Raw genomic sequence first — 22916 nt, forward strand, 5'->3', positions numbered from 1 at the left:
CCAAGTAGGTCTTGAAAGCCACAGCTGCACTGGACAGATGCCCCAGGACTGGGGTCACATCCACTGCCACTGCCAGTATCATCTAGGCCAGGTGCCCTGCCACCTGGGGCAAAGGTCAAAGATCACAGGGAGGTCCCAGCAGGGTAGCAACTAAGTAGGGTGCTCACATGGTCTGTGTATTTAGTAATGCCAGGGTATCATAGTGGTTCAAGCATCTCAGGGGGAGAATGGAGAAAACAGCAGCCACTGAACAAGAGGTGTGAAGGAGCTGGGGGTAATGAGGCCTCCAGGCCTCAGAGTGTCTGTTTTGCTGACTGCAGTCCTTGTTCTGCAGCCCTTGTATGACTTCCCACCTCGGCCAGCTGAACATCCAGTGCTTGGTCCTGGGCCCTAGCTGTCCCCCACCCCAACCCCTGAAGGGGATAGATGATCAGTTGGACATCCCTGTCCTCCCCATCCTCTGACCTCTGCCTCCAGTCTCCTGGCCCTTCACCAGGTCTGCTGTGCCTGAGGGAGGACACCTTCAGCTCTGGGCAGTTCCTGGCCTATGGTGTCTGGTGCAGGGAGGGCACTCTGGATCTGACTCAGCAAGAGGGCAATGCTCACTGTCCCACCTTAGGGGAGGGGCACTGCCAGCCCATGCCATGCACCAGCTGCACACTCACAGCATCTGCACCTTCATATGTAGGAACTGGAGTAGGAATCTTGGATATGAACTCGATTCCTGACCCAACAAACCCTGACTCTAACCTCTCACTGACCCTGCCTCTGACATGACTACATGGTGTGCTGGGGGCTAATAAGAGCCAAGTATTAAATTTTCAGGAATTTTATGGGGCGCCTGGGTGGCTCGGTCGGTTAAGCGGCCGACTTCGGCTCAGGTCATGATCTCGCGGTCCGTGAGTTCGAGCCCCGCGTCGGGCTCTGTGCTGACTGCTCAGAGCCTGGAGCCTGTTTCAGATTCTCTGTCTCCCTCTCTCTCTGCCCCTCCCCTGTTCATGCTCTGTCTCTCTCTGTCTCAAAAATAAATAAACGTTAAAAAAAAAATAAAAAAAAAATTTTTTTCAGGAATTTTGTGAATTAGCTGATAAGTGGTAGGTAGACTAAAATCAGCCATGGTGGGTTTGCTCACACCATGCAAATTGATAAACACTACCAATCAGTTCCCTCTGACCTCCAACCAGCTGTTAAACATTTAGGAGCATACTAGTGCTCCCATCTGACCCCTGGTTAGCCCTTATGAATATTTCTCATTCTGGAAGGAGTATCACAACAGTGTTCTAGATGCCCACCTGCCCCTGCCCTCAGCTGTGAACAGACACACAACAAGCAGACATGTACCCAAGAGGAAACACTGGAGGATCTGCACAGTTGCTTGTAGAGGGGCTATGGTGGCCACACCCCAGGACCCCCTTACACGATGTCTCCCAGGCCTGGATTCCTGTGGAGCTTGCTGTGGCCTGAATTTGCTGCAGCTCGTAGGGGTGAGTCAGATGTGGAATGTATCTCCTGCACCCCTATGACTCCCCGCTTGGCTCCCATGCATGGCCCCAATGGCTCTGTACTAGTTGGTTAATGCTACCCTAGGATTGTGGCAGCTATATCAAGGCTATTGGAAGAGTTATGGGAAGCAACCAGAGCCCACTGGGTAGTGGCAGGGTCCCAGGGCAAGAGGCAACACCACAGGGTATCAGGAACATAGGCCAGTCCAGGTCCCCAACCCCTGCATTCCTGTAAACAAGCCAGATGATCCGGTGAGAATTGTATGTCCCAGATATCCCCTATTGCCCTACACCCAGGTTTTGGCTAGAAGAAAGTCCTCGCCTTGCCGAAACCCCCTATAGTGATCCATCTCTCCACCCACCACTTCAACTTTGACTGAGTCTCAGAAGCTATGGACACAACATCTGGATCCTGTCAACCAGCTTCATCAGTTTCAGCTCCCACATAGTTGCTCCTGTCCCTGGCTGGCCCATCCCCCACAGCAGCTGCTCTGTCCACCACCAGTCTCTTGGGCCTGTCCTAGGATGCTGTCTCATTCTCCAAATGTGGTCACAACCTGGGCTCCAAGCAGGGCCTCTTGGGAAAGCAGGCAGCTGAGGAGGCTTGGGCCTCAGCATCTGCAGGAGATGGCAGGGATGGATAGAGGGGTGGCTCAGGACTCCACTAGTTGAGGCAGGGTCAGTTAGACTTCTGGGTTTCCCCAGGCACATAAGCAAAAGCACCTGGCCCCTTCCTTCTGCCCCAGCCTAGCCCCTACCCTCAACTGCTGCCCATTCACCTGCTCATTAGGCCTCATCTTGGGCTCCTGTTGCCCTCTTGGGCCAGGCAAGCCCTTGACACAGTTTAGCTCCCAGGATAATTCTTCCAGACGTTCACACTGCCTCGTAACTCATGGCTCTCTTTCTGCCACAACCTGTCCTGTGGCCCACAGTGTCTGAGCCAAAGCAGTCACTTTCTTCCTGCAGGAAGATGTACTCTCCTTTATGACTCCTCACTCAGGAAAACCCACCTGACTCCCAGACCCAGGACGCAAGACAGGCCGACCTGAGACCCCCTGAATCCCCAACCCTGAGAAGCTAGCTGGAGACCTCCCCCTTACTGACCCAAGACCCCTGTCCTGAATCCAGCTATCCACTCTGTTAGTTGCTCCAGAGTCCCCACAATGGGTGAAGAAGATTCCAGGAGAGTCTGTGCCTGGTGGAGTACTACCTCCAGGGCCTGTAGGTGTCCACCCTAGCCCTGGGCACCCCAGCCAGGCATCCCCTTGTGTAGGGGGGCCACCTCTCGGGCCACAGTTTCTAGCTGCAGCTGGAGCAGAGCTAGACGTTGGTCCCAGGAGGTGAAACAGGTGGGGCCTGGATACAAGACACAAACTCACAGGCCCAGACCACCCCAAGACCTGGACCCCCAGGACTTAGGTTCCCATTAACCAAAGATCCCAGGGATCCCATCCCTACTAAGGCTCTAGTGTCCTATGACCCCACCCTATTTCTCAGACTCCTCACCTGGGGCAATTCACTGCTGTAATAGGTTTGCCATCAGGATGGTGGGCACATGGAGGGTCATGCTGTCTACAAAGTTGGGGCCAGAGCCAACTAGGAGAGGCCCCCGAGACTGTACAGTGGGGAGGAGCAGGCTAGGGAGCTCTCTGGGGACAAGTCGAGTGTCAGTGTCCTCTAACATTCTGGCTCTCTCCTCTCCCACACTGCCCTGAAAATATGGGCTCTAAGACACCAAACCTCTGATCATGCTGATGCTCCCACCTAGACTTCCTCACCTTCCTAACCCAGCCCAGCCTCTTGTTCAAACCAGTCGTCTCCACACACTCACTCCCTCCCTCCCCTGAAAACCAAGTCTAAGCTTTGGTTTTCTCTTGCCCCTGCTCCTCCTGGACACTCATAGGCAACAGGGGGTCAGCTGGCTGGAAGCCCTGGCCAAGTTCAGCTTCAGCAGTGGTTTGGTCAAAGGCAACACAGAAGTGCCCAGATGGGAATTCATGGCAGCCATGGAGGTGGGGGTGGCACAGGCAGAGGCCCTCCCCAGCAGAACACCTGAACTAATGTGGGGGCAGGGAAGGAGAGTCAACTCCTGACTCTTATCACTTGATCCCAACTCCCAGGCCCTACCTTGTACCCATTGCTGTAGGCATAGTCACAAGGCCTGTAGCCCAAAGAGTCACCGCTCAGACTCCAGAACTCGGACTGTAAGAGAGAGCAAGTAGGTGGAGAAAGGACAGGAAGATCTGGGGCCTAGGGGGTCATATGCTGGGACTGCCTGTTGCAAGAGGAAGGGGAGTGAGCACAGGGCCTCAATGCTCCTCTGGCTGTAGCTGAGAGGGGGTGAGGAGACCTCAGTATACTCCTGCACAGCTTCATAAGAGGTAAGATGAGGATACTGCAGAGGCTAAAGTAAAAGTTAAAGGATTTATGTTCAAGGAGAGGCAAGAAGTGGATGGAATTCTTTCTTGGACTGAGTCTTCCTCCAAATATGTTTGTTGCGAAACATCTTTAAACCCAGTGCACAATATGTTGTAACTTGCTTCATTGCTTTTCCTTTTATGTTCCCAAAGCTCCCACCTGAGGGCATATGCTGGTTCAGCTAGCTGAAGTGGTGTTGACCTTGGTAACCAGATCAAGGAGTAGAACCAACCCATGTGCAAGGCTCAGTCTAGAGTCACACTGATTATACAGCCTTATACTTGTCAGCTGCTAGAAGCCTAGTGCCCAAAATCATGGTCAAATCAGAAGGTGGGGCGAGGCTTACCAGATAAAGTCTGCAGTCCCATCCAGTGACAGGCACTGCTGGAGGTATCACAGGCATGAGTGCCAGGGACCTGGCCTCAGGGGTAGTGTCTACGGGCTAGGGCACAGCGCTCGCAGGGTGCTATTGGGATTCCTGCAGGGATAGGCGCATGCATGTGTCATTAGAGCAGTGATTGGGGGCAGAGCAAGGACATGAGGGTTGGGTCTACTCTCAGGGTAACTCACACTGACAACCTTCTGCCTGAGTGGGGCTTAAGCCACAGTGACCAGGCCGGCAGAAGTCACAGCACTGGCCCGACATGAACTCTGCAGCGACACTGCCCAGAGAGGAGGCTGCGGGTCTTTCTGTGTGGGCATCACACAACCCCCCTTCCAAAGTAGCCATAGAGTCATAGTCACAGGCTGAATCATGGATCAGAAGTGAGGACAGAGTTAGGTCAGAGGTCACCATGGAGCTGAAGGATCAGGGTCAGAGGTGGGATTGGGGATTGGAAGGCTCACGTTTGCAAGAGTGAAGAGAATGGGGTTCCTCCTGGGGATCTCAGTGGAAGGGCTGGCAGAGTTCACAGTGGCACCCAGCTGTGTTGTGCTGACATGTATCACACACGCCTCCAGTCACATTGCCAGATGCCAGATACAGGGCTATGTCAAAATGACAACTGTGGGCGTGCCCATTACACTTGCATTCTGGGGCAGAACAAGGAATGGTGCAGAACAAGGATATGGAGCAGGCTGACTTAGGCGATTATGGCCAGGCACAGAGGACACGGCACGTATCCTGCCAGGTGTGGGGGTGCCCAGGCTCTGCTGCATGCCATAGGTGGTACTAGCATAGGTCCTACCAATGCTCACAGTGGGTACCAACTGTGTGGTGATGGCAGACGCAAAGGCCACGCACCTGGCAGGGAGGAGGGCAAGACGAGTCTGCCCCAGTCCCCCAGCTTGCCCACCCCAGCAGCCACAGGATGCCTCTTTCATGGCGCTCACCATGCCTTTCATGTTGGCTGGGGCCTTAGCTGTGGGCCTGCACTCAGAGGCATGGCCATGGCATAGGCACCTGCCTCTGGCCACAAGCTCCTAAAGGACATAATAGTAGAAGGGGTGTCCCTTTAGGCTCCTCCAGCAGCCTATCACCCAGTGTGTGCAATTTGGAGTTCACATGGAGATTTGTCACATGCAAGAGTTCTGGAGACACGGACTGGGGACCTCAGGTGCACTGATCATCATCCCTCTATGGCTGGGATGGAATAGGGGTAAGGGTTTCTTCTCTCTCTGCATCATTGCAGCCACCTCCTCCAGCATTCATGCTGTGGGACTCCCCCATACCTGCTCCTCTAGGCATACCATCTTAGGATGACCACAGCCTAATGGTGATAATTCTACCTCTGCACTGCTCCAACCATGACATCACTCCTGAGGTGAGACCTGCACATCCCACCTCTTCCTGGATACCCCATCCTGGCATTACTAGTTGAAAACTACTTCCCCACTGGAGTAAACCATTCCATTCCCCAGTCTATCGTCAAAACTAGAAATCAGTTTACCATCCAGCCAAACCATATATGGTATTAGTTTGCTTATTTATCAAGTTTTTCTCATTTTCATGTCAGATCCAAGACACTTTATCTGCTCCCCACTGAACACTGCTCAGAAGACAGATGTCTGGCACACAGTGGAGCTCAATGGGCACTTGTTCAATGTACACATGGGACAGATGGGTCCATGGCTCCTTTCTGCTCCACAGCTTAAGTCAGTTACTGAACCAAGTTTCCTCTTATACCTCCCTTTGCTGAGTGTCTCTCTCCTGATCAGAAGAGCAAGCAAGACCTGCTTGGGAACCTAGCATGGGGGCTCAGGGCAAGTAGTTGGTAATAACCAGTCAAGGTAGGTGGGGAGTAGAGAAAAAGCCAGGTTGGGTTATGTCATGCTTTAGTACTCACCTGGCCTGACTCTGGGTTGCCCTGCTGGGTTATGGTTATGTGTCTTGTCTTTCATGACTTGTTTTACAAGAAAGAGGTCACAACCCAGAGATGCCCTGGTGCCACCTAGAGGCAGCTGCAGAGATGCCAGACACCAAGTAAGGCCAGGGTGATGAATCAGGATGAGGACTCATCAGGGTGATGAGTCAGGGGGACCAGAATAGGGGCTGTGATGGAGGCTCATAAAAGGGACAGTTATAAGGTACAGCGACAGGTGCAGAAATGGGGTACATTGTTGATAGCTGGCATAGAAAGTAGTGATGGGAACCACAAAGGGGTCCCACAAAGAATTTGTGATGGGGCAGAGATAGAAACTGCCAGTCCCTATACACTGGGCATAGGTATGGGGAACAATGATGGGACAGGAAAGGGGGGCCATATTAGGTCCATAATAGAGGACCATGATGGGATAGAGCCAGGGAATAATGCTGGGGGACGGAGCTGGCTTGCCTCCCACCATACCTCACTGGTGTACACACCCAAGCAGGACCTCACCTCCCTGCATTATCTGGCTGTCCTGACATGCTGTGGAGAGGATTACCCTGAATCGTGGGATTGTTTAGGTTCTCCATCAAAATGGCTGGGTCCAGAACTTTGAAAATAACCTGGAAGAAGCAAACCTGAGCCTCTGGCTTCACCCCAGGGCCCAACCTCCCTTCCTCTAGGTTGACCTTGCCCTCAGCGGAAGGCTCAATGTTGGAGTAATGCTGGTCACAAACCAGCCCTGTTTCTGTGGCCAGGGGTGGGAGGGATCCCAGGAAAGAGGCCTGAGCAGCTGTAGGCAAAGTATCAGCATACATGCCGAGTGGCCATGGTCATTGAATGCTCCAGAAGCAGAGTTGCCAGGCAGAATGTCTAAGGACAAGAGGGGGTCCTTGGGTCACCAGAGGGAAGCATCACTGGTGGCTGTGAGGTCAGGAGGCACAGAGCAAGCCTTTAGGCTGGGGCATGATGAACGTCATGATGAGGTGGGTAACGTAGAAGGCACTCTCTAGGTCCAGCTGGATGGTGACGTTCTCAACACCTGTAACCACAAGGGCCAATCAGAGTGACTGAGCCCTGACCCTAGACCTGCACACATGGGCACATGGGTACCGTCACCTCTCTCTGCTGGCCATCAGGTCTTGTTTCTTCCACGACCACTCCAAATCACATTCTCAGTGCCATGGCCTCCCTGATCCCAAATGTCACAAAAGAAGGAATTCTCAGATTCCTGCAAGAGGTACGTGGTTGGCCCCCAAGCCCCAAATTTCACAGCACAGGCCTTCCCCTCCCAGCAATGATCTGAACCCCCACAAAGCCAAACCTGCCCAGGAAAACCCAGAGATACCATCTCCAGGGCCCTCACCCTCCTCCCCACCTGGAGGTGACTGACAATGCAGTAGGGCTCAGAGACCACAGGAGGACAAAGTTCTGGCCATGGTCAACAATCAAATTGCCAGTAGGTGGGTAGCAGCTGCCACTTGAGCATTCAGGTAGGGGAAGTGTGTCTGACACCTCCTCAATTGTTCTGGAAGCCAGGACTGGGAAAGACAGCATCTGAACAGAGATCCTAAGGGTTCCCCCACCTCATTCTGCCCCATAAGAGGCCTGGAGATTTTTTCTCCCGCTCTGGATGGCTCTCAGGGAAAGAGCCAACCTCTCACCCGCTGGTGGCAGAAGCAGAACTGAAAGGAGCTGCAGACTGGAGAGAAGGCCTAGCCAGGCTGGGGGTCCTGGGCCATGGGAGCTGAAATCAGACCTGAGAGAGAGGATGAACAGCGGGCTGCCCTTGAGGAACTGGGTGTGGCCCCATACTCACATGGTAGATAAAAGCAGGATTGCCAGAGACAAGGAGCATACAGGGCTGTGAAGCCATGGTGAGGCTGGGAGCAAAGGGGGGTCCCCAGAGCCTGGGAGCCAATGGAGGTCACACCCTATTAATTGCAGCCACCAGATGCAGAATAAAGGTGGGGAGGGCGTACCAAGAAACAAACAGAACTTCTCTACAGGTCTGCCATCCAATATGGCTGGCACTAGTGGGGCCAGGATTCAGACTAACCCATACAGGCAGAAAAGATCCAATTCTCATTCAAATGAGGCTCCCACCTCTATCCCTGAAAGGCTGTAGGTCTCTAGGAGCCTCTGGGGAATGTGTCCCTGTCCCTGCCAGCCCCAGGCACTGCCTTTGGGCTGGGCAATCAGGAAAGGAGGGCAAATGGGCAGAGACCTAGTTCTGCTTGGGGCCCAGCCCCCTCTCCAAAGCATGAAGAGCGGAAATGTCTGAAATACACAGGCCCCTGTTGGGAGGCATAAGGCTGGACCTGGAAACAGAGTGCTTGGGACCCAGGCGAAAGCACTGCTGATGGGGTGAAGCAGTGTGGAAACTCTCCTGGTTCAGTTAACAGAGTACCCAACTCATCCAAGGCGAAAATTCTGCAGTCAGTGGACAGACTCTGTGGCTCTACAACCCAGAGCCCTGGCCTCTGACTCAACTCCCAACCCCTTGCTATCAACTGGGGAAGATGAGGCTGGAACAAGGAGAGGCAGAAATAGTATAGCTAATTTAGGCCTGGCCCTGCCCCAGACAAGCTCAGGCAAAGCCCCAAAGTTTCAGCCAGAGCAGGGTAGGAGACAATGGCCCCTGGGGAGCAGTACCACAAAACCCCCTTTCCCTGGCCTAAAAACCTGCTGGCTGCAAAGTTCCCCACAGAGCCACCTACTGTCCTCCTGCAGGGGGCCTACCTGGTCAGTGCAGACCTAAGGGGAGGAATAGAGTGGCTCTGCCCCTGCCCTCAGGGGCAGCTTCTCACACATCTACAAAGGCCAGCATCTCTAGAGAAGCCTGGGAGCTACTCTTTTCACTCACATCCAGGACTTGTCAGGGGCTACCAGGACCCACTTTGGCAGCCCTGTTCCTGGGGCCACTCCTCCTATATGCTCAAGCTGGCCTACCAGCAACTATAAACACAAAAAAGACCATGAAGGGTGGGCAGGGAGACTGGAAGGTGGAAAGGTATAAAACGTGATAGATGGAACAGTGGAGGTACAACTTGAAGAGTAACAAATCACAGTGCATCGCGCCATGAGAACACCCCTCCCACCCGCCCATACCACCCCATATCCTCCAGTCTCTGAAAGGAGAATGGTGGCTCTCAGAGCTCTGGAGAGGCACCCGGAGTCCTTGGGGTTGTAGAATCCATGGGCATTGCACACTGTGCCACTGGTCACACAGACAACTGGGCTCAGTTTCCCCAAACATTGCTACATGAAGGAATCAGAGTGCTGAGTATGGCAGCAATGGCTGGAGCTGTATTACAGGGGACAGGTTCACACGGAGGATCCGCTGAGCCCGCTGCCGAACCTCATCGTCTGAGGACCGCCTGTCCACCTTGATGGCCCGGAATTTCAGCAGCTTTGCTGTTCCAGGCCTTAGCCATGCCTTAGGGGATCGGGACCCAAGTCGTGTTCTTTTCCGGGGAGGAAGATCCTTTGCCTCCTCAGCCCTTTTCCTCTTCTGCCCCACAGTCTCAGGGTGGCTTTTCTGGCCCCTTCTTGCAGTCCTGGTCTGAACAGACCCTTTTGGCCTGCCTCTGCTCCTGGACTGGGTCTGAGTTACCTTGGCCTTAGATCTCACTGCCTTGGCCTTGGCCCGCACCGCCTTGGCCTTGGCCCGCATAGCCTTGGCTTTGGCCTTGATCCGTGCTGCTTTGGCCTTGGCCCTGATCCGTGCTGCCTTGGCCTTGGCCCTCATCTGTGCTGCCTTGGCTTTTGCCCGGGCCTTGGCAGCTCTGGCCTGTGTTCGAGCCACCTTGGCCTGGGCAGCTTTGGCCAGTGTTCGAGCTGCCTTGGCCTGGGATGTTTTGGTGCCCAGGGCAGAGCCACTTTTCATTTGTAGGCCACTGAGGGACCCAGTAGCTTTGCAGGTCTTTTTCCGGGGCATAGTGCCTTGTTGGGGTCTGGCCCTGGGGCCTCTATGAGTCAGACATTTGGGGCCCTTGCTTGTGCCTGTTTTGGGAGCTTTGGGCCGAGAGTTCCCTGGTCTCTTCCCTGGACCTTTGCGCAGCTTCAGGGGAGAGTCTGTAAGTGAGAGCTGCAGTGACTGTGCCTTATGCTTGGCACCCAAGCAGGGCATGGGAGTCTTTAGTGGAACCAGGGCCTCAAGGACAACAGAGAGCCGCATGGCAGGGTAGACACCTGGATAGAGGTGGGCAGGGAAGCCCACTGCTGCACCCCGGGCACGGCTGGCACTTGACTGCTTCAGGGAGCTCAGCAGCAGGTTGGTGGTAGCGTGCTTGGCAAGGGCTGGTGTGGATGCTTTGGCCAGCCTTCCAGATAGTGGCATAGGGAGCAGCGTGGCCCGGCCTGCAGGCAGTCGCATGGCAGTTCGGGGAGCACTGGCTGGAGGTGATGTGGCAGCTGGGGTGGGGGCACGAGCTTGCAGCTTCGTCTGGCTTGGGGGGTTAGCTGTGCATGAACTATAGCCATAGACATCACCGCTGCGCAGGATGGTAGGTTGGAAGCCATCATCCCGCAGGCCCTGCAGGAAGGCTACAAGCTGGGCCTCTGTGGCACTGAGATCCTGACTCATGGGGTTAAAGACAAGCAGCGCCTCCTCCAGGGCCTTCTTCCCTGCCGTGGAGATCCGCGACCAGGAGTGCACAGCTTTCTCCTCCACATGCTGCACCACCACGCTCATGGCATTAGGCACTGCAGATCCGCCTGGGTATCCGCAAATCAGCGCTTGGCACCTCCAAGACAAGAAGAAAAGAATCAGTAAGAATGGCACTGAAGGGCGTTTGGGATGGTACAGCATGTTACTCTTGATTTCGGGGTTGTGAGTTCAAGCCCCATGTTGAGTGTAGAGATTACTTAAAGAAGATATATCATTAGGGGCACCTGGGTGGCTCAGTTGGTTAAGCGGCCGACTTCGGCTCAGGTCATGATCTCGCAGTCCGTGAGTTCGAGCCCCGCATGGAGCTCTGTGCTGATCACTCAGAGCCTGGAGCCTGTTTCAGATTCTGTGTCTCCCTCTCTCTCTGACCCTCCCCCGTTCATGCTCTGTCTCTGTCTCAAAAATAAACGTTAAAAAAAAAATTAAAAAAAAGAAAATATATCATTTAATTAATTAAAAAAAAAAAGATTGGGGCACCTGTGGCTCAGTAACTTGAGCATCTGACTTTGGCTCAAGTCATGATCTCATGGTTCATGAGTTTGAGCCCTACATTGGGCTATTGTCAGCGTAGAGTCAGCTTCGGATCCTCTGTCTTCCTCTCTCTGCCCCTCCCCTGCTGGCTTCCTCTCTTAAAATAATTAACTAAACTTAAAAAAAAAAAAAAAAAAAAAAAAAAAAGATGAGCACTGGGATAAGGGACAAGGCATGTAGATAATAAGTCCATCAGGGCCTGTGCTCTCCTTGATAACAACTATGGATACATAGGGCTCTTGCCATAGTGAGCCACTGCTTGGGGCAAAGCCCTGGTTTCCTGACTTACTATAGTGGCAGGGTGAGGATTGGGGTGGCAGGAGGGACCCACATGGGTCAAAGACAGTTTTGAGATAAATGTCCAGAAGCTCATCAGAGCCATCTAACATGCTGTTGGGTCCCTAGGAAGATTTGGGCTTGGTTGGCCCATTTTAACTCAATTCTCTATTTTCTGAGACCAGAAACCTGGTATTAGACTCAACCCTGGGAATAGAGGTGAATATCCATCTTCAAGGAGTCCTGTACAGAAAGCAAGACAGAGACCATGAAAGTTCTTGGGAGTGCACACTGACACCCAGCTCAGCCTTCCAGTGGGTCAGGGAAGGATTCCTAGGAGAGGCAACACCTAGGTGGGACATGAGTGATGAATAGGAAGGACCAGATGAAAATGGAGCAAAAAGGGGAACAACCAATACAATGTCTTAGAAATGAGAAACAGTAAGGCACATTTAATGTGTGTGACTGGAGTCTGTGGTCAGGGCTGGGCGGTCTAGCTGTGAAACCAGCTGAGAGCAGGGCAACATGAGCCTTTAAGTCTAGTCAAAGAGCCCAGACCTACACTCAATGTCAATGCCCACCTCTGTTCCTCCAGCTGCTGTTATCCAGGTGCTCAGGGATGAACCTCCCTGTCCACCAGAAGTTCTGCTTTTGGAGTCCCCAGACAGGCTCAGAAGCCTGACTCCCAGGACTCAAATCATGGAGACTAACCTCAAAGCAAGAGTCAGACTCTCCTTCAACAGAAACTAAAAAGATAAGTAGCAGATACTCATGACACATGTCTGGGCAATCAGGCTGCCTGTGGGTCAAGCAGCCAGACCAAGAGCTCAAGGTGTGACAGCCAAAGGCTCCAACAGGATGGCTAATAAGGTGGACACTAGAAATCTGAGCTGTCCTAACTAGGGTCTGGAGGGCTGCAGACCTCAGTACAGCCCAGATGGAGCTGTTTGGGAACACTCAAGTTGTACCAGGCTTCTCTGAAGAAGCCACAGGCCATCAGTCATGACTAATGTCTAATGCCTAACCTGGTACTGAGGGCTCCCAGAGGGAGCCTGATCCCAGCTGTACCACAGCATTAAAAGATCAGCTGGGATCAGGCAGGTCCCTGGGGCCAAGAGGCGCGTCTGTGCAGCTTCTTCCCACCGCCCTAATGGAGCAGAGGAAGTTTTCAGAATCCCCTGGAGGAAGTGCCCTGGGGCTCTTTGTTTGGAAACATTCTTGGATCCTCAGGTGTCTCTGGCACTTCCTCTCTCCAGAGGCCATTCTCCAAACACAATCCTTGCACATGACTTTACTTCTTTTATTTTTTTCTTTCCAGGGGATGTAGTTTTCAGGGCTGTGAACTGTAGAATAGGGAGGAGCCTGTTTCCCCGCAGGCACAGATATTAGGGGTGAACCGGGGGCTCTTCCGCCCAGGTCGGTCTAGACTCTTGGGAGGGGTCTTCTGGGTTTTCCAAGAGGCTCCGGAAACAGAGGCTGCAGTCTGGTCCCCGACTTCCCTTCACACGTGCCCCCGGGGCCGACAGGGAAGTTGATGAAAGATGGGAGACAGGAGAGGCCTCATCCAAAGGGGACCAGGTTGGGGGGCAGATCAGGGCCACTGGCCTGGGAGTCCGCGTCCCTGGGGCCTGAGCCGCGGGCAGGAGCGGGGATCTTGAAGGCAGCGAAACGCGCGGGGCGGGCGGGGCGAGCCCGACCCGGTCGCGCAGCCCCAGGGTGGGGTCGCTGAGCAGGGGGTGGGGGTGGGGGAGGATCTTGGCCGGGCTAGTGGAGGGCGCGGGTCCCGAAAGGGCCGACCGCCCGGCCCATCCGCCCTGTCGCCTCGCGGACGGCCCCTCCGCGGCGCGGCTAGGCCCATGGCCCCAACCTACCGGCGCCGCCGCGGGGACCCAGGACGCGCCTCTGCGCCGCCTCCGCTGCTCCAACATGGCCGCCCGCTGCGCACCGGAAGTGCGCCGCGCTTCCGCTTCCGGGACCTGGCCCGCCCTAGTGACCCTTGACCCCCCGAGACCCCGTTTCCCCCAAAGTCTGGGAACGGGGTAGGTGGGTACCTAGGAAGGCTTCCTGGAGGAGGTGGCTGCGGGGACCGCTCTAAATCCATCCAGTCCTGTGCAGGAGTCTGAGGAGCAGAGGTGCTCTCAGAGGCTGTGGACAAGGCCTGCCTCAGTCCCAAGCTCCTGACTTGAGGGAAAGAGGAATGTCCCCTGCCTCGTTGGGAGTGTTGCAGGGGTATCTCCTCTGAGGGCAGCAGGCCTGCCTCTCTTCCTGAGAATGAGGCCCACGTGAAAGGATGGTGCTGGCGTGCACACAGCCCAAAACTGGGCATGTACAATCTGAGAGTCCTAGCATACCAATGTGGGCCTGAGGGTACTTGCCTAAGAGCATGTACATGGGTGTGGTGGGAGAACCCTTGCCCAACCTCAGCCCTGTCAATGGCAGGAAGTCCTGCCTCCTAGAATTCCTGTCCTTTGCCTAGGAGACTGGGACCTCAGTCTCGCTACCTGTACCGCTGGGGCCAGCAGAGGCGTGGTGGTTACAGGGCCCATTGCCCAAGCAGCACCAGATGAGAGGACACAGGTCAAAATTAACTCTAGGAGTCTAAGAGGTCAGTCTCTGATCAAAGGCCTATCTTAGTCAGGGGTCCCCCAAGTCCAGGATGGGAGCCAGCATGGAAACTCTGGTTTCATGGATGAGATAGTTGGGGACATTTGTACTTCAGTTAGAGCCTGAGCTATGAGACAGAAATACTGCCACAACTCTTGGACCCTGACATGTACAATGGTGCCAAATTTAGTAGCTGAGGGTAGGTGGGAGCCTGTGGGCAGTCACAAGATGCTTCATTTAGGGACTGGTTAATAGCTTTTCTCCCTCCCCATATGACCCCAGGATCCTTAGGCATAGAAGGGTCTAGGCACCCCTAAAGGGAAACACTCACCGCCGCCCTCCCTAGGCCTCAGCTGGCACCTCTGAGCTTCCTAAGGCCTCAACACTCATGGTAAGGCCCTCAGTGCCTTCAAGCATAGCCAAAGTGTGCAACAGTAAATGCAAACTCCTGTTCCTTTGGGGTCAGTGCTTCTAACTCTTCATTCTGTTAGAAAGAGGAGAATGGTGGGGTCCCATGGGCCAGGATCTCCTGGTACAATCAGGAAGTCCCACCTTGGTATGCCCAGTCTCCAACTGTGGGTGAGCCCTGTCTCTGCCCCATCCATGGTTGAGAATTAGCTGCTACTCTCAGGACCAATCCAGCCTCATCTTCTACCCCAGTTGTCTTCCACAGCTTCTCCAAAGTCAGCAGTGTTGGCCCCCTGTATGTAGGTGGTTCCAGGACTGTGTAAAAAAAAAAAAAAAGTCCCATGAAGAGGTAGAGCTCAGCCATCAGGGATGGCATGGACTTAGGTGTGTCCTGGAAAGGGGAATCCCTCTCTGGTGATGTCCATCCCAGAGTTCAGTGAAAAATGGAGGACTTAGCAGGGTAGGTCCATCCCCAGGCTGTATCCCTTGCAGACATTAGAACTGAAGGGATAGTAGGGGTTAGGGGTCAGGGTTATGGGTACCTAGCACTCTGAGGGGAAGCTGACCCTTCTGCCTCTTGGTGCTCAGTATGTTCCAGATGGAACCCTGGGAGCATTCATCAGAGAAAAGTGTGACCTGACCTGGAATTTGGTGGATGCTGACCCTGTAGGCATAACTGGGATCAGACAGGATGAGGTTGGCAGAGACCACAAGGTTGTCTCAGGATCCAGCTCTTGCTCTCCATTTGGCATCTTTTACAGCCCTGAGTGATGGGACCTAGACCCATTTCCACCTAATCAGAGATCTGGTGGATATCTAGTTGTGGGCGAGGCCAGTGGGCCTGGGAGGGATCACTCAAGGAGGGAGTCTATGTGACAAAGAGAAAAGCCAGGTCTGGATCTTCAGGAGCCACTTCCAAGGGAGAAGAGGAACCAGAGCCTGTAAAAGACTCTGAGAAGCAGCACAAGCAGGAGCAGAGGTGCCAAGGTGTCAGCAAGATTTCAGTTGAGATGAAGACCATAGGGACCTGTAGTTTTAGCTATATGGTGTTCCATAGAGACTTTGACAAGAGCAATTTGGGGGGAGCAGTGGACATGAAGTAGCAGGTATCAGGTGATTGGAGGGGAGGAAGGGGAGGCTGGAGGGACTTGGGGGTACTGGGATGTGTCTTAAAGTAGGAGGCTTTTAAGCACTTAATTGCTGGAATGGAGAGGAGAAAGGGCCTGGAAAGGGAATAGTGGGAAATGTGAGCGTTCTGCAGGGCAGTGTGAACACCCCGTGGAGGAAGGTACAAGTGTGCTAAGTGAAGAGCAAGTGAAAGGCAGAGTGAAGTGAGAGGATGGAAGCCACCTAGTCAGGTTCTGAAACCTGCCTTGATACCACCATTTCCATGTAGTCCTTCCAACTCCAACTGCCAGCCTGTGAAAGGAGCTGGACTCTCTCTCTAGTCATGGAGAAGGCTCTGCCCACACTCAGGGCAGGCTTCAGAAGTTTGGCAAACCAAGGACTTAGTGCCTCCCCCCCCCCCCCCCCCAAACAGCTCTCAACCCGTGACTGATGGAGATTTGAAAATGAATTCCTCAAGCAACCTTTGCTCTGGGAGAGAACCCAGCAAGATTTGGTCCCAGTTGCCAACAGTGGTAACTTGCTTGATGACACACCCTTTATTGGCTGCTTTCTCTTTCTGCCACTCCTCTGCTGGTGCTTCTTGGCCTCATCTCCCACATTAATTATATATACTGCTATCTTTATCTCCAGATGTGCTTCTGGGGAAAGTGAGACACACACTGTCCATGAAAGAGGGACAAGATAGTAGCAAGCACAGAAACCCACAGGATTTCTTCTGGGTGACCACCAACCTGCACGAATGGGCTCCCAGCTCACAGACTTAGCCAATACTCTGCATGCTCAGAAGATAGGCTGGGCCAGGGTCTGGGTCTGAAATAAATAGGCCTCTGTCATACCAACTTGCTATGAACAGTCACAAAATGTCTTGGGCCCCAGAGTAGCCCAGGCCTCAGGCCCTGGAGAGAGACCTGCCTGGCCTCTGATTCTTGAAGTTCATCCCTTACTCAGAACTACCCTCCCCACAAGAACTTTCCCCACCCAGGCCTGTGGAAGGGCCTGTCAAGCACTGAGGCCGGCACTGTGTGCTCCTCCATCCCCTGCTAGCCTCACTGTCCACCATAGGACTTAGCGCCCTGCTGTGTGCCTGGGGAAGTGCGACCCAGCCGCCGACCCCACCAAAGGCCCAGGCCACGCCCCAAACGTCCTCCAGGGGGCGCCGCCGCGAAGCCGGTCTTTGGGCTCTTTGAGCTTAGTGCTGGTGGGCGGGCGCCGGTCCCCCAAGCCTGCTGGTTCTGCTAGCCCGCCCTCCGCCCCTTCCCCCGCGGGTGCTCCCCAGGCTGGGTCCCACTCCGAACGATTCCCCACCACACACGTGTTGTGCTGCTCACTGCTGCTTCATTTCTCCTCCTGCCCGAGGTCGGACCCTAAATCCTGGACAGGCCCAGCGTCCACATGTCCATTTGTCTGTTTACCGGTTTGCGTGTGACTGTGGGTCGACGCGCCCTGCTCTGGCCACGGCAGGTGCAGGGTTAAGGCGGGGGGAGATTTTCCCCAGTCGGGAGGGGGGACGAGGGGCGGACCCGGTCCAGCCCCGCCCCGCGCCGAGCCGAGCCGGAGCCCCGCCGGAGCCCCGCGGAGGCTGGCCTCAGCCCCAGCCAGAGCCGGCACGGAGCCGGAACGGCGGACCCCGCGTCCCGGCGGCGCCGGAGCCCCGGCCGGTGAGTCCCGCAGGAGCCGCGCTCAGGGGAAGTTTGGGGCGCTGGGCGCAGAGCCCCAAGCGCGCTCGCCTGGACCCGCCCCCCGCCTCCCGCGAGCTGGAAGTTTGGGGCCAGGAGGCCATCACGCCAAGGGTCCCAGGAGCGTGGCCCCCACAGGAAAGGAAAGGCTGAGGAACTTGGGGATCTGCTGTGGAAGTCCAGCTGCTCATTCCTACTGGAAACGCCCTGGACTATGGGAGTCTAGAGTCCTATGATCATGGGATCCCCAAATCAACCCCCCTCCCCTACTTCTGGACACCAAGGAGACTGGCCTCTGGGAACCTGGCGCGAACAACCCCCTGATAGTAGACCTGAAGGGGGAATGTGGGGCCCTGGCGTCCATCTCCTCCTCTCCTAGTCCCAAACGCCCTGATCTGGCCTTTTGCTGGTGGGAATGGATGATCTCTATGGAATGGCCCCCAAAAGGGTTGTAAGTATACCCTGGAGTCTGATCCCTGGCAGCATGTGGGAGACCCACTGGAAGCCAATAAGGGGAGGGTACAGTAGGACTCCATTCATGCAAAGCACCAGAATGATTGTTGAAAGGAAGGGAAGGGGGCCAGGGTGGAGTGTCTTATCCTAGTCAACTTACCTACCACCTGGACCTAGATTACTTACCTACCACCTAGACCTAGATTTGGCTGGGGTGGAGGTGTTAGGTGAAGGCAGGGGGTGGGAGGAGAATCCTTCATGCCCCATAGGAAGAGGGGAATTTGCCTGAGTATCTGGTAATCTGCCTTCTTTCCCACCCCAGAAGCACCTCAGCAGTGGTGTGCTAGCCAACAGGGGTATGTCCTCCCCCATGCCTTCCCACCAGTGATTCTGGCCAGTCCTGCCCTTACCTACAGACTGCTCAACTGTACCCCGAGGGACTGGTCAATGGCCCTGACCCTTTGTTTTCCCTCTCTCCTCCAGGTGAAGGCAAGGTCCCTGGATTGGTCAGACACTCCCTGTAGTCCTGATAGAGTCAAGATGAGGCCGCATCATGCCCCTCAGTGAGGCCTACAGCCTGAGCAGATAGTATGGCCTACCACTGGAGGTGAACACCATGGCTACAGGAGGTGGCCGGGACTTTGCTTGGCAGGTGTTCCCACCCATGCCCACCTGCCGGGTGTATGGCACAGTGGCATACCAGGATGGGCACCTGCTAGTGTTGGGGGGCTGTGGCCGGGCTGGACTGCCCCTGGACACTGCTGAGACACTGGACATGGCCTCGCATACATGGCTCACACTGGCACCCCTGCCCACTGCCCGGGCTGGTGCGGCTGCTGTGGTGCTGGGCAAGCAGGTGCTAGTGGTGGGCGGTGTGGATGAGGGCCAGAGCCCTGTGGCTGCTGTGGAGGCCTTCCTGGCTGATGAGGGCCGCTGGGAGCGTCGGGCCACCCTCCCTCAGGCAGCCATGGGGGTTGCAACTGTGGAGAGAGGTGAGTGGCCTTAAGGAGGTCCCTGAGGTGCTCCAACACCCTCCATTCTTTCCTTGGTCCCTTACTCTTAGAGTTTGGAAAAAAGATGTAAATTTTGTCTGAGTACCCTGGACATAGATTTGATTCTTATAAAGACCCTCTCCTACCTAGCTCTGAGCTGAGCTAACAGCAGCCTTAACTGCCTTTTCCAGCTGTGAAGTGGGAGAACCAGCCCAGGCTGGCCCCCAGAATGATGGGAGGCACCAACCACCTCCCTGACCATTCCTCCTCTCTAAGACACAAGGAGGAGTAGTTCAATGACTCTCAGGGTTATAAATAGCCTGGGGGAGGGGGATGGGAACAGGGCCTTGGCTCAGAGCCCAGTAAGTGCTTAGATTCCCCCCACCTTCCTCCCATATACACACTTACCAGGGAGCCTGAGATGGGAAGGCCAAGCTAGCCTGGGGATAGTTGCCATGGAAGCCCTCAGCTGACTGATCCGGTTCCCCAAGGACCCCCAGACATGCTCCCAGCTGACCCTGAGGGTGTAACAGGGCAAGAACCTACTCTAAAAGGGCAGGATATAGAGGTGCTGGCAGGGCTCTTTGGCAGAAGGCTTGCAGCCAGCACCTCCATCCTACAAGCCTAAGCTCCTCTCCCAGCCCCCAGCTGATCTCCAGAGTTCCCTCCCCAGTCTGAGCTCTATGCTGAGCAGATCCCCAAATGCCCCTCCCCGACTTAAATCATCCTCCACCTTCCTTCCCCTAGGGAAGTCCCCACCTTGTGGCCTCCAGGTCTGACCACCGGTCCTGCTTAGATGCCAGATTTGGTTGCCATAGCATCTCCAGGGAGACAGAGATGGATTATAATTAGATCATCTGCCTCCTGCTCTTCACTTGGAGGGGCCCTGGCCAGAGCAGGAATCCTAGCTCTCCCAGCCCCCACTCTGGGAAGTAAGGAGGGTTTCTGCTGCTTGGGAGACGTACTACACAGAAGCGGGTCCCCACCCACCCCCAGACCTGACCAGTGCAGCTGTCAGGGTAGAGTGCCCTGGCCAGGCTGAGGTGCACTCTGAATCGCTCTTTTCTATGCAGATGGTATGGTGTATGCTCTGGGGGGAATGGGTCCTGACACGGCCCCCCAGGCCCAAGTTCGGGTGTATGAGCCCAGGCGGGACTGCTGGCTTTCACTACCCTCCATGCCCACACCCTGCTACGGGGCTTCCACCTTCCTGCACGGGAACAAGATCTATGTCCTGGGTAAGGGCCTGGGGGTGGGGGCAGGGGAAGGATGTGGGAAAGGGGCTCGAAGTGCAGAAGCACCTATCTTCATAGGTTGGCTGGGATCAGGCTTAGTCTGGGATGGCAGAACAAGAGAAGTTTTGGGTGAACCAGGCTTGCTTGGAGGCTCTGACCTCTGGTGGCCCTACTAAGGCTGGAAAACCAAACCCCAATGCCTAAGGATCTTCAGGGTGGGTGATTCATGCTCTGTTGTGCACACAGCTGGGTATGGGTAGCTAAGGTGGGCAGCAGTAAAAGCTTAGCAACCTGGTGAAGGAGGAGCCTGTCAGGACTCCTAGGCTCCTTCCAAGGTGCTCCAATTCCATTGGCAGGGGGCCGCCAGGGAAAGCTCCCAGTGACTGCTTTTGAGGCTTTTGATCTGGAGGCCTGTACCTGGACCCGGCACCCAAGCCTGCCCAGCCGCCGAGCCTTTGCCGGCTGTGCCATGGCAGAAGGCAACGTCTTTAGCCTGGGTGGCCTGCAGCAGCCTGGGCCCCACAATTTCTACTCCCGCCCACATTTTGTCAACACTGTGGAGATGTTCGACCTGGAACATGGTGAGCAGTGGCTGGCCTGGGCTGGCCTCCCACTTTCCGTGGGATGGAGGGGCACAGTGTGTGTTGGGGGACTTGATCTGACCTCCCCTTTCCTGCAGGGTCCTGGACCAAGCTGCCCCGCAGCCTGCGCATGAGGGATAAGAGGGCCGACTTTGTGGTTGGCTCCCTTGGGGGCCACATCATGGCCATTGGGGGCCTTGGTGAGTATCTGTGGGGCTAGGGATAGGAGGCGAGTCCAAGACAGGCGGGAGTAACCCCAAGCATGAGCACTCCCTCCTGCCCTTCTCCAGGTACTCCAGGGATCAGGGCTTTGTGAGCTTCCCTTTCCCAATCTGTGAGGCAGGCAGGGTGTGGTCTGCACGGCCTAACTCTTGGGGTGTCCCTCAGCACCTGACTGAGGGCTTTGTACCAGCAGAGGTTTAGGAGACAGAAACAGGTCAAGTGACCACTGAATGAATGGAAAAATAGAAATACGAAGAAATGAACAAATGATGAATGGGAGCGATGAGTAGCAAGGCCCTAGTAACCCAAGCAAAAGAGCTGGAGTCCTTGCAGTCTGTGCCATTTACAACTTCTGTCTCTTTCTTGCAGGAAACCAGCCATGCCCTCTGGGCTCCGTGGAGGGCTTCAGCCTTGCACGGCGGCGCTGGGAGGCCCTGCCTGCCATGCCCACAGCCCGCTGCTCCTGTTCTAGTCTGCAGGCTGGGCCCTGGCTGTTTGTCATTGGGGGTGTGGCCCAGGGTCCTAGCCAAGCTGTGGAGGCACTGTGTCTGCGTGATGGGGTCTGAATGCCTGATGGGACAGGTCCACTGGAGCAGCACAGTGCCAGAGACAAATGTCTGTGGCTCCTTTTGCTGCTGAAGAAGCTCACTGTGGCTCTGTGGGATGAGGGAGGCACAGGGGCAGGCAATTGAGACAAATGTCTCAAAGGGTGGGGGGGGGGCTTTGTCTTTAGTGCAGGACATATATGCTTATACCCACTTTTATCCCCATTCATTCATGGACCACGCCTAGCTCCACACTTGCTCTGGAACTACTGGGCCCTCTGTCTAACTGGGAAGTGGGAGGCTGGGAGAGCTGGCCTCATGTCCCACAGGATTAGTGCCTACCTAGAGTTGGCCAGTCTCACCCCAATGGCTGTTCCTGAAAAATCCTAGCTGCCAGCCTGCCTTGAAGGCCTCTGTGGCCCCAGGAGAGTTCAGAGAGGGCAGGGGACACAGAGGGGATGGAGGAGTGGATACAGGAACCTTTAGAGGACCGGAAGAATATAGGCTTTGGGCCCTTTACACTGTTGACTGTGTGATCTTGAGCAAGTCATTTCACCTCTCTGTGCCTCAGCATCCTCATCCGTAAATGGGGATCTCTGAAACCTTCCTGCCCTACCTACCTCACAGGGCTGTTGTGAGGACCCAGGAAGTTCAGACATGAAAGTAAAAGTGCTGCTAAAATCTGGTGTGTGGCCCTGGTGTGGACTCCTGTGTTGCCCCTGCAACCTTTGGCCCTCCTTCAGGGGTCTCAACTCTCCCAGGGATGAGGGTTCAGAGTAGCCTTTTGAATCTGGCCTCTGATGTCTTAGCCCCACCTAAGCCTCAGCTTCTCTTTTGGTGACATAGGATGACTGCTGTCTACCCCACCCCCACCCACCGCAACTGTCCTGGTGTTAGAGGATACTCACACGATAGTCAAAGAAAAGCTACAACAAAACACCCCAGGGTCAGGAAACTACAACAAAGCACCCCAGGGTCAGGATGACCTCAAGGTCCATGTCACCCAGCAGCTCCTCGTCTGCTCACCTCCATAGGGAGGGGTAGTCCAGCGTAGGCTGTGGCCAGGGCAGTCTCCCCCTGTCCCAGCTTAGGCATAACTATGTGGCCACCCACCAGACCCCTAGAGACATAATAGCCTCCTGGAGAAATCAAAGCTGCCATCCTTTGCCTCCTCCTCCAGTCTTTGCTGGATACAAGTAGGGGTCACTGACTCTGCTTTCCCTGCAGCCACACTGAGTGCAAGGTACTCCCAGAACTGACTTGCTTTGGCCATGGTACTTCCTATAGACTTTACCCCTTCTCATTTGGTGGCAGGGTTCCCAGGGCACATCCTCCCCTGCCCAGCATACAGGCGCCATGGACCTTAC

At 55.1% G+C, this 22916-nt stretch overlaps 3 protein-coding genes across 5 annotated transcripts in view; 2 read left to right on the top strand and 1 right to left on the bottom strand.

The window, feature by feature from the left end:
- NDUFAF3 (NADH:ubiquinone oxidoreductase complex assembly factor 3) overlaps nucleotides 1-22916 on the top strand; it is a 339096-nt gene that overhangs the window by 96452 nt on the left and 219728 nt on the right. The gene's annotated exons all lie outside the window — the stretch shown is intronic.
- On the bottom strand, nucleotides 5827-13703 carry CCDC71 (coiled-coil domain containing 71). The gene is made up of 2 exons (XM_060633639.2): nucleotides 13577-13703; nucleotides 5827-10974 (listed from the first exon to the last, which is right to left on the bottom strand). Exon 2 carries the CDS (start codon nucleotides 10920-10922, stop codon nucleotides 9501-9503), a length of 1422 nt encoding a protein of 473 aa, XP_060489622.1. The 5' UTR covers nucleotides 10923-10974; nucleotides 13577-13703; the 3' UTR covers nucleotides 5827-9500.
- Nucleotides 17056-22234, top strand: KLHDC8B (kelch domain containing 8B). 3 transcript variants are annotated; one of them, XM_060633659.3, is made up of 6 exons: nucleotides 17060-17503; nucleotides 18458-18966; nucleotides 20040-20204; nucleotides 20558-20782; nucleotides 20881-20982; nucleotides 21374-22234. In XM_060633659.3, the coding sequence occupies exons 2-6, from the start codon at nucleotides 18591-18593 to the stop codon at nucleotides 21568-21570; spliced, it is 1065 nt and encodes a 354-aa protein (XP_060489642.2). In that variant the 5' UTR covers nucleotides 17060-17503; nucleotides 18458-18590; the 3' UTR covers nucleotides 21571-22234. The 3 variants fall into 3 exon arrangements, with proteins under 3 accessions (XP_060489644.2, XP_060489642.2, XP_060489643.2); XM_060633660.3 differs by lacking the exon at nucleotides 17060-17503 and adding an exon at nucleotides 17535-17972; XM_060633661.3 differs by lacking the exon at nucleotides 20040-20204 and having other exon boundaries at nucleotides 17056-17503.

This window comes from Panthera onca, chromosome A2 (genome assembly GCF_046562875.1).
Source record: "Panthera onca isolate mPanOnc1 chromosome A2, mPanOnc1 haplotype 2, whole genome shotgun sequence".
In the NCBI taxonomy this organism is placed as follows: domain Eukaryota; kingdom Metazoa; phylum Chordata; class Mammalia; order Carnivora; family Felidae; genus Panthera; species Panthera onca.

Coding starts and splice junctions, on each gene's coding strand:
- CCDC71 (XM_060633639.2), bottom strand. CDS start 10,922: ATGAGCGTGGTGGTGCAGCATGTGGAGGAGAAAGCTGTGCACTCCTGG.
- KLHDC8B (XM_060633659.3), top strand. CDS start 18,591: ATGGCTACAGGAGGTGGCCGGGACTTTGCTTGGCAGGTGTTCCCACCC. Junction 18,967..20,039: donor GGTTGCAACTGTGGAGAGAG/GTGAGTGGCCTT, acceptor TTTTCTATGCAG/ATGGTATGGTGTATGCTCTG. Junction 20,783..20,880: donor GATGTTCGACCTGGAACATG/GTGAGCAGTGGC, acceptor CCTTTCCTGCAG/GGTCCTGGACCAAGCTGCCC.